Here is a 10,834-nt window from a genome sequence, read left to right as displayed (position 1 = left end):
CTTGCATATTATTAAATATTAGTCAAATATAAAACCAAAAACAAATATAACAGCCTGAAAATACATGCACAAAAAGACAGAAAAATATATTTTACAAAACTATGTAAATTACTTACATTTTTCTCAGTTCCTTGAGCCCCCTCAGCCCTTGGTAAGAACGCTGTCTAATATTTTTTGACTTAGTTAAAAGAGGTTTAACCTACCTAAAAGGGGTTTCATTAAAATCAGTGATCCCACATCCGTAGTGTCCACTTGTATGTTTTGGTTTACTAAAAAGGTTTAACTGCAACTCTCAGCATACTTTTTTCTAATCATTCCATCATTTTTCTCATCAGGCATCACGTTGGGGTCACAAACAGTAGCAAATATTAAAAAAACAAATGAAAAGTCACTATAAAACACAAGAAAATGGATAAAACATAAAAGTCCTCGACTCGTAGATGATGCTGAAAAAGCATTCATATTTATGTAAAACAATATTCCTTTGAGAAACTGCCTAAAAACATTATATAATATAAAAATAAATTCTAGGTATTAAAAAAAAAGTTAATTAAATTATATACTTTAAAAGAAAAGATAGATACATTTTATATACACATTTGATATAAATGCAATGTTACTAACATTAATTATGTTCAATATACAATTACAACATTCCAGAAGATTTATCTAATAAATTTTGTATACTGATAGGTACCCAATTATTTGTTGCTGGATCACAACAAAAGATAACATTTCTATCAATATAGATTTGCAGCACTCCACACCTAAATACTTGCTTTCCTTCTCGATACCTAAACAAATATTGTTTAAAACATTGTCATAGTCAATAAAAATTAAAGTTTGCTTTAAATAAGACAAACCTGTTTTGTAATGGATGAAAAATGATTCCTCGCTCTTCACACTTTTTCTGTACAAGGTCTTTAAATCCGTCGATTACCTGCGATCCTGTCCTTACAGCCTCAACCATGCCCTTAACAAATTTATATATTAAAATACCTCATTTCCAAAAAATAATAATAATAATTACCTGGAATCTGGGTTCTTGTTGAGAAATGACTGGAGGAGGTGGTGGTGGAGGCGGTCCTCCTACAGACCTGCTCATCAATTCCAAAGCGGTTCTCAGGTGTTCTTTGACCGACGGCTGCTCTCTTACATTGTCGGGTATTAACGATTTCCATCCTGAATACCATTTAGTGACTTGGTCATAATTTGGGGTAACGTTGAGCCAAAGAGTGAGAACTTGGAGCCAACGAGGGAAAAACGATTTCTGAAGCAATTTGGCCATTAGAGGTGCTGGAACTAGTTCATTCCATTCCATTACCCAAGCCCAGGGTTCTAAAAAATTTAATCAAAGTTATTTATTTTTTAATTCATTAAGTTTAGTTAAAACAGACCCAATGACTGCTGCTGTGGATTAATAATGAACTCTTGTAATAATTGAGAAAGTTTAGGGAGAATGTGTGTAGCCAAAAATGTATCCATCTCACTGGATGTAAACACTGACGTCCAAGGACTTAATAACAATCTTGCTGAATTATCAGAAGGATGCCAGCTGACTAGAGCGAATCCTAATTTCTGTCTTATCACAGGAAATATCGACACCCTAAGAAGTGGAGCTGTAAAAAAACCAATAATCTTGAAATTTAATATTCGATTAATTACTTCTATTTGCTTACCTAGCAAAGGCATCCAAGGGTGTGTCCAAGTATGAACTGGAATTGTATCTGTCAGCGGATTCCATTCTTCAGCGGTACTTTGCAATCTGGGCATCACTAACTGATGTAGTATATTTTCCATTATCCAGTTGGGAAGGAGAGGCATCCAGGTGTTGACAAGATTAATCATAGGATCGGGCTCTTTAACATTCCAAGCACTACACAAAGACTAAATTTATTCACTATTTTTCAAAATATATCAAATCAAATTTAAAAAAAAAAATACTTTGCAGCGATACGAATGTTGTGCATCCACGTATCCCAAAGTAGCCTATGAAACGGCTCTTGCACATTTGTCGTTGATAAAGTATGAACTAAGGTTTGAGCACCGATAAGGCAGTTCTTCCATTCATTCATAAGTTTCAGAGGGCCTGTCGGGTCCTTCAGTGGATTCCAATTGGACAGATGGGATTTCATGACAGGTTGAATTATACTAGGAGCCAAAGCTGCCATGTCATACATCATAAATTCAGCTGGGTAGTCTTGCTGAAGAATGAAAAATACATTGCTTTATTTTCTTGGCATCAACACATATGAATTGGAAACCTGTCAATAACGAACCTAATGTATTTATTACACTGATTCTCTATTTGCATATTTTGAAAGTTTGTAAACATATCAGAATGGACTCTACTTCAAATTACAAAAATTAAAGCCCTCTTTTATAAACTATAAGACAAATTTCCACCATCACGACACTTTTTTTTTATTTTTGAATTTTTCTTAAAAGTTTTTCAAGTAATTGGAGATCAAGGTTCTTTTATGGAAATTTTAGAACCAGCTATTATCTTTATTTCAAACATTATACATGATTATTCAGATATCGTGAGATGCGGTCGGGTGTGATGTACGTTTCAGAAAAACATTTTCTTTATCATGCCAACGTTTCGATCTTTTATTGAGATCATCTTCAGGGCTCAAATCGATTAACGGTCACTAATCTCTACACATTATACATGATGATCCACTACTTGTACAATGTTTGTACAATGAGTCAATCATATGAACCATGGTCCAATTCTGAACTGTTGTTGTAGTTAGTAGTTACTTGTTAGTATAGATATTTTGTCCATTTTCTTCTTTGGTTGTTTGCTATGTTTATTGTCTCTTTTTTATGTGTTTTGGTTCATTTTTTGAACTTTACTTTTTTTGTGCTTTTTATTAACAACTTCTATTTTGTTTTTTTCTTTCTTTTATCTGTATTTAGTGTAGATATTTTGTTTAATTTTTGTGCTTTGGTTGTTTTCGATGTTGATTGTATCTTTTTTTACATGTTTTGGTTCATTTTTACNGTTTTTTTATTATGTCAAAGTGGGGCTTTACAATTTCTGTATTTTTTATTTTTCCCCCTTTTGTTGGTGTTTAGTATAGATTGCTATGTTTATTGTCTTTTTTTTAATGTTTTGGTTCATTTTTTGAATTTTTCTTTTTTTGTGCTTTTTTAATAACTTCTGTATTTTTTTTCTTTTGCCTGTATTTAGTATAGACATTTTGTCCATTTTTTTGCTTTGGTTGTTTGCTATGTTTATTTATCTTTTTTATGTTTTGGGTCATTGTTGCAATTTTTCTTTTTTTTGTGCTTTTTCATTAACAACTTCTATATTGTTTTTTCTTTCTTTTATATCTATTTAGTATAAATATTTTGTCCATTTGTCTGCTTTGGTTGTTTGCTTTGTTTATTGTCTTTTTTTTATGTGTTATAGTTCATTTTTAGAATTTTTCTTTTTTTTGTGCTTTTACATTAACAACATCTATATTGTTTTTTCTTTCTTTTATCTGTATTTAATGTAGCTGTTATGTTAAATTTTTGTGCTTTGGTTGTTTGCGATGTGTATTGTATCTTTTATTACGTGTTTTGGCTCATTTTTACCTCGAATTTTGTTTGTGTGTGTTTTTTTTATTATGTTAATGTTAGATATTTTGTCCAATTTTTCGTCTTTGGTTGTTTCATTTTTATATTGGATTTTTTTTATTATTATTTAGTGGGGTTTCACAACTTCTGTATTTTTTATTTTATTTATTTCTTTTTTTCAGCATTTAGTGTAGATATTTTATCCAAGTTTTCTACTTTATTTCTTTTTTACATGATTATTTTTATTGACACTTTTTTTACATGTTTTGGTTCATTTTTACCGTGAATTGTGTGTGTGTGTGTTTTATTATGGTAAAGTTGGGTTTTAAACTTTTGCATTATTGTTCTATTTTTCTTTTGTCTCAGTTTAGTTTATTTAAATTAATTTAATTTGATTCGTTTCACTTTTTCTGCTTTGATTGTTCACTAAGTTTATTGTCTCTTTTTTATGTGTTTTGTTTCATTTCATTAAGCAATTTTTGCATTAATTGAGTAAATTAATTTATTATAAAAATACGATATTACCTGGAGTTTTTTAAATGTGCTGGCAAGTTCATCTAGAGTAATTGTACCATTGTTTGATCTCGACAAAATATCCTCGAGAACGTTAAGAACGTGTTCTAAGCTTGCAATAGTCTTTGCTTCATTTTCTGTTACTTTATTAAGCCCGTTCATTTCAGATTCCAGCCCTACTATTCTGTCTTCGTTGTACCTTATTTGTCGATCTTTAACGATTATTTCCTATAAAATTCATAATTAAAATTTATTCAAATCGTTACAAGATGTAGTATCTTACCTGTTCACACATGTCTACAAGTAGATTAAGATTATGCTGTAATTCGGGCATTTGGAAATTTGTAAATTTTTTATCTTTTCTAACTTCCCATTCATCTGCCGGTTTCTGATTTCCGGAGATGGCGTGATATCCTGATAGAACTCTCTGCTCGGGCCCAGTCATATCGATTACTTTGACTTTAGTCAATTCACTACGATTTGAATACGAATGATATTCTCAATTATTCAATAATTAATAAAATATTTAAGATGTTGTTACTTGAATTCTCGTTTCCTTTGGGGCTGAACACTTTGATCGAGTACGTCTTCAATGCTCTTGTAAAAATAACGAGCTTTTCGGTTTTTAGACCCTTCGACTTTCCTCCACTGGGATATCCGTTCTTCCTTTCCTTTCGCTTTTCCGTCTGAACTCTCTGCCACTTTTTGGCCTTTTTCAGGCCCATAAGCACCTGGAATTTGCATTTGAGTAATTTGTTGAAAATTAAATTAAATATACTGAAAAGTTCGTACCGATAGCTCCTCTTCCCTTTCTCAACTGTGCTTCTATGGGAGCTTGTATCCCTTGAAGATCTTTACCAAGACCTTTACCTGGTTGAAAACCCATCTAAACATCAAAAATATAAAAAATTATAATACATATAAAAATATACAGTCAGTACATAAAACAAAATAAATTACACCTTGGTTTTCATTAAAAGATAAAACTGTAACTTAATTTTGGATATAAAATTATAGTTATTACTGGCATTAAAATGAGACCAAATTTTTCATCATCAAGATCATGTCTGAGTTCAAATCCCATGAATTTTAATCGATAATAACATACTTTTGAAAGAGTCAGGTGTACATATATTTTTTTAAATACAATTAATTTAAGTTTTTTAGTTGAAATAAAAAAGTCAATGGCACGAGCGGGATTCGAACCCACGATCTTCGGCTTGATATGCCGCTGCTCGACCACTTGAGCTATCATGACCTCGATCCACTCGGACACCAACTTCCCATCTCAACCGCACTTTTTTTTTTTTTTAATTTTCCCCCCTTTTTGCCATTTTTCAAGTGGTAGAGTGGATCGAGGTCACGATAGCTCAAGTGGTAGAGCAGCGGCGTATCAAGTCGAAGATTGTGGGTTCGAATCCCGCTCGTGCCATTGACTTTTTTATCTCAACTAAAAACCTTAATTAATTGTAATATATTAATTGGTCAAGCAGACCACGAAATTAGTGAATTTTTTAAAATAATTGAATAAGAATTGATAAATATAATGAAATTTACCTGAAGAAGAAGTTTAGCGCCTATTCCTTTGGTGTGTTTTTCCCAAGTTCCGACACCTCTTTGAGCCAAGGCTGGATTAGGTTTGAAAGCAGATTTTTTTCTCAAACCGGCAATCTCTTCATTTATACCTGCCAACGGATCTAATACTTTTGAACCGAATGACGCTCTTGGTTCCTCATCACTGGAAAAAAAAAAAAAATCTAGTGATGAAATCTAATCGGTTTAGTGAAAATAATAGAAAAAATAAAACCTCGAGTCAGATAACGTAATGTGTTTTTGTCTCTCGTGGCTATTTTCATCGTTTTCTTCCTCGTCCGATTCATTCTTTGCTTCTTCTTTTCCTGCTTGTTGCACACCACCAGCGACAAAGCCGATAGGCGCTGAAAAGTTCTTACTCCTCCTTCCTGATTTACCAAAAGCAGGCCTTTCATCTTCATCTGAATCCTCATCCCTGGCCCAAATACCTAAAACAACAGCAAACAACTTGTTTACAAATAACATAAATAAATACAATTCTTTGCTAAACACCATAATCAATTTTTGTACGTCAATTTCACTTTTATAAATTTTAAAAAATATATATATATTTAAAAACACGTGTGAATGTGTTCTCTTAATATGTAAAGGAGGGAAAATTTATTTATTTATTTATTTATTTATTTATTGAAAAATGGCAAAAAGGAGGGAAAATTCAAAAGGTGAGTTGAGATGGGAAGTTGGTGTCCAAGTGGATCGAGTGGTAGAGCAGCGGCATATCAAGCCGAAGATCTTGGGTTAGAATCCCACTCGTGCCATTGACTTTTTTATCTCAACTAAAAACCATAATTAATCTTAATATTTATTACCTTATTTAAATTCATCAATATGAATCTTTCAGTAAAATACACTCTACACTTTCTTTAAATTCTGCACGTCTTACGAGCTAATATACAATGACGATTCACTCGTTTCCCACAATGAGGACTGAAAGCGAATTGTGGATTTAAAAAATAGTTTAAAGAACCTATTTATTTAAAAATAAGTGATATCAAATTCCCACATAGTTTTTTTTAGGATTTATCTATGTATATAAAAGAGTTATGATAAATGAGAACAATGATCAACAGGTTTCAATTTAATTGGTGATAACCAGGCAAACTGTCTCCAGCCATAAGGAAAAAATGCCCACTTTCCAGAGAAGCAATTTAAAAAGTTTGCACCTATGTCCAAAATCATGTATTACACCTCAGATAATTTGAATAGATAGTGGTTATTTTCATATTTTTTTCTTTTATACGACAACAAATTTTATAAAAAAAATTTAAAATTAAATTAGCTAAGACTTATTTAATTATTACTGACTACCTATCTAGTTATGTACGTACTAGATTTTGGTAAAGGCTTTTATGAATTAAGTTCTATATCTCGACAGTCATCTGGTGGGTGCAGGATATAAAATTTGGAAGAATCGGAATATACAAGTGAAGAAAATATTTGGTTCTTATATAAACCTAAAACATCAATATCTCACTGGCACTCTCAACACGACACACAAGAATGACACATCTACATGGAAAACAAACACTTTGAGCCCTGAAGATGATCTCAATAAAGATGAAAACGTTGGAACAATAAAAAAAATGTTTTACTAAAACATCACACCAGACCACATCTCACGATCTCCAAATTGATATTAAACCTTGCGTGGACCCCCTGACATCGTTCAGAAACCCCAAATCAATTTTAATTTTCCACGGATCCCCTGAATGATACCGGGTAGGGACCACTTTGGGAACCACTGTTATATACCATTCACTTAGGTGGACCACTTTACGTTTCTCCTTTTCACCCTTTGCACATATAACTAATCTAAATCACTATACATTCAGGGTAATAATTACATTCACTCTCAATATACACAAAAGGAAACACATTAGTGATAGGACTAGAACCCTTCTGCAGCATAGGAATCCACACTATCAATGAGCACTTCAGACAAAAGGATAAAAAGAAAATGAAAGAACAATGGAATTCATTCATTGGACACAAACAATCCAAGAACCTCCTAACAAATTTCGGAAGGGAAGAAGTAACAGAATATATCAAAGCAAGTAGGAAAACGCTGTGAATCCTAACAGGATTCCTAACAGGACACTGCAAACTAACGAACATTTAAAGACTTATAGCCCAAGACGGCACGTGCAGAACCTTTTAACAAACTGTGGTGCTTCACATTCTCGGAGGAGGAAGTACTTTGAGACGTACAATGTGTCCATAGAAGAAATTCAACAACTGAAACCAGACCTACTTCAAGTTCTTGATTTAATAGGACTTCATCTCTTCATCTAAAAAGCCCTGCTTCCTCTAAAACTCGAAACACGACAACTAAATACTCGCTGCTGTACTCAAGCACAATTCTCATATCAGGTGGCATTCCTACGCGCTCTTCATATGATGTCAAGGTATGCCGTTCAATTATGCAAGACACATCAAGTCTTGTCGTACATTTAAAAAGTAAGTGTCCTTGTGTCAACCTGCAAGGCCTATTCTTAACCTTACAATTAACCTATGTATTATTATAAGGGGGTCACTCCTTTCCCAGAATAAATTATTTTTTTATTCTACTTCCTGTGCTTACATACACGCAAGACAAACATTAAACAAATTACTACTAGACCATTCTGCACAGAACTAGAACATCAATAAAAAGTATAAATAATCAAATGTTAATTTCGCAAGTTTTTAAAAGTTTTTAATTAATACAATAAAATATTGAACTCATTCATAAATTCTTTTGATGTTAAGACCAATTGAACGTTTCCAACTAGTAAATATTATGAAATAGTTTAAAATGAGTTAAATGAGTATTAAAAGAATGTTAACTATACCATAAATTTGTTGGTTTTTGGAATTCCTCTGAGGGCGTCTGGGGTTGAATTCGTTTTCTATGTCATAGTCGGTTATTTCAAACGGTTCGTACTCTTGGTCCGACATTTCGTTTGAATTCAACTCGTTTTATTTGTTATAAATAATGGTCGATCATTAGAATTAATACAAATAAACAAGGAAAATCCAATTTTTCAAACCATAAAAACAAACACAAAAACCTCCTGGGACTGTTATAAGTGTAGCACATAGATTTATTGGTAAATAATCGATATTCTTATCGAAAAAAGGAATCGATATTTGACGGCTATATACACATATATGATGGAGTAACTAAAGCGAAAGAGCTATTTTGAGCTTTTTAAAGTTTATTTTACAACATGGAATTACTATCAGTCTTAAATTAGAGTTTTGGTTCTAATCTCATGATTCGATGTTTTTTACATCAATTATCGATATTTTTATACGAGTTTTTCGAAGTTTGTTGTACTTGTGGTGCAACTTTATTATGAATGGTTGACCTGTTTAATATAATAATTAAAAACGATTAATATGATTGGACATACAGGATTTCAAAAAAATGAAAAAGAACTATTGTCTATTAAAAACTACGATTCACTAAGAACTACGCTTCACTAAGAACCATTGTTCACCAAGAATGTAGTTTCAATAAGAACTATCGTTCACTAAACGGAAAGACCTGTCAGTATAGTCGTGGGTTCGAATCCCTCTCGTGCCATTAACTTTTTTCACCTCAACTAAAAACCTTAATTAATTGTAATGATTTAATTGGTCAAGCGGACCACGAAATTAGTGAATATAGTTGTGTTTAGGGAATAGTTCATTTGAACTAGTTCTATATATAGAACTATATATTTCTTTAGTTATGGAATAGTTCTATTTCTTACTGAACTACAGACCTTATATTGAACAAAAATTATAGCGAACAGTTTGAAAAAGTTATATTAATACAGGATAGAAAAGATGATAACTAAATAAATATATGTGTATAAAAACTACAATTCACTAAGAACTTTGCTTAGAAGAACCACACAATTCACTTTAGAACCACAGTTTACTAATAACTACGGTTCACTAAGAAATATTTTCACTGAGAACTACGGTTCTCTATGAACTATTGTTCTCTAAAAGAAAAGACCTGTCTATATAGTTCTTTTTTGGGAATAATTCATTTCTTTGTGTATTATTCTAACAGAACCTTAGTCTCAGTGAATTATATATTTTTTCACTTTCCTTTGTTAGAAAACAATATTAATACAGGATAGAGGGGAAAATAATTTAAAAAAATATATAGTTTACTAAGAACTAAAATTCACTTTAGAACTACGGTTTACTAATAACTACGGTTCACTAAGAACTACAGTTCTCTATGAACTATTGTTCACTAAACGGAAAGACCTGTCTATATAGTTCTTTTTGGGGAATAATTCATTTCATTGTGTATTGTTCTAACAGAACCATAGTCTCAGTGAATTATATATTTTTCACTTTCCTTTTTTTAGAAAACGATATTAATACAGCATAGAGGGGAAAAAATTTAAAAAAATATATAGTATACTAAAAACTAAAATTCACTTTAGAACTATGGTTTACTAATAACTACGGTCCACTAAGAAATATTTTCACTAAGAACTACGGTTCTCTAATGAAAGGAAAGACCTGCCAATATAGTACTTTTTGGGAAATATTTCATTTGAACTAATTCGTATGTGAAAAAAGAACACTATTTCTTAAGTTGAATTATTCGAAAGGCTTCATTTGCTAACTTGCAACTCGTGCTTCAACCAGTAGGTCAAACTCGAAAAACCGTTAGAAAAACATATTTTTCGAAGTACTTTTAGGGTTTTCATATTTCCTTAGTTTCAGAAAGTATCTTTAAACAACAAAAATTAAATAAATTATGGCAGGCTCAATTTTTAAATGCATAAATTTATTGTTAAGATAAAATTATTGTATAAACTTTAAAGTGTGTGATAATTGATGCAGCAATAAGCAATCTTCAGGAAGCACGTTGTGTATTTTTTCCCCTATGTTATTTACTTATAGCTTGCATATGAGATTGGATGTTGTTTGTGTTTTTTTGTCATCCCATTACACTCAGATGATTAATTTTTTGCAGTAACTTCCTGGGCGAATTCCAGTGTTTATTCTCTTTCTTCCTCGCCACATGTTGAAAATGCACTCTACTAGCCCAGCATTTGTCTAGTTTTTTTTTTCTATTAGTATCAACTGTGTTTGACTTATGGAGTACGTTCCACTTCTAATGAACATCGAAAAGTTAAAAATTCTTTGATCATTTTCACCTCTT

The 10,834-nt window shown here is 31.7% G+C and overlaps 1 protein-coding gene across 1 annotated transcript; it reads right to left on the bottom strand.

Annotated features, from left to right (window-relative positions):
* Positions 1 to 534: 534 nt before the first annotated feature.
* Positions 535 to 8,745, bottom strand: LOC106668843 (septin-interacting protein 1). Its single transcript, XM_024229817.1, has 13 exons — positions 8,508 to 8,745; positions 5,891 to 6,104; positions 5,641 to 5,821; positions 4,876 to 4,969; positions 4,625 to 4,814; positions 4,367 to 4,556; positions 4,096 to 4,311; positions 1,945 to 2,204; positions 1,680 to 1,876; positions 1,398 to 1,619; positions 1,031 to 1,338; positions 864 to 973; positions 535 to 794 (listed from the first exon to the last, which is right to left on the bottom strand). Exons 1-13 carry the CDS (start codon positions 8,611 to 8,613, stop codon positions 647 to 649), a joined length of 2,436 nt encoding a protein of 811 aa, XP_024085585.1. The 5' UTR covers positions 8,614 to 8,745; the 3' UTR covers positions 535 to 646.
* Between the last annotated feature and the right edge of the window lie 2,089 nt (positions 8,746 to 10,834).

This window comes from Cimex lectularius, unplaced genomic scaffold, assembly GCF_000648675.2.
Source record: "Cimex lectularius strain Harlan isolate CLEC.00 unplaced genomic scaffold, Clec_2.1 scaffold317, whole genome shotgun sequence".
In the NCBI taxonomy this organism is placed as follows: Eukaryota; Metazoa; Arthropoda; class Insecta; order Hemiptera; family Cimicidae; genus Cimex; species Cimex lectularius.
The sequence above is the reverse complement of the archived record's forward strand: the minus strand, read 5'-3'. Positions and strand labels throughout refer to the sequence as shown.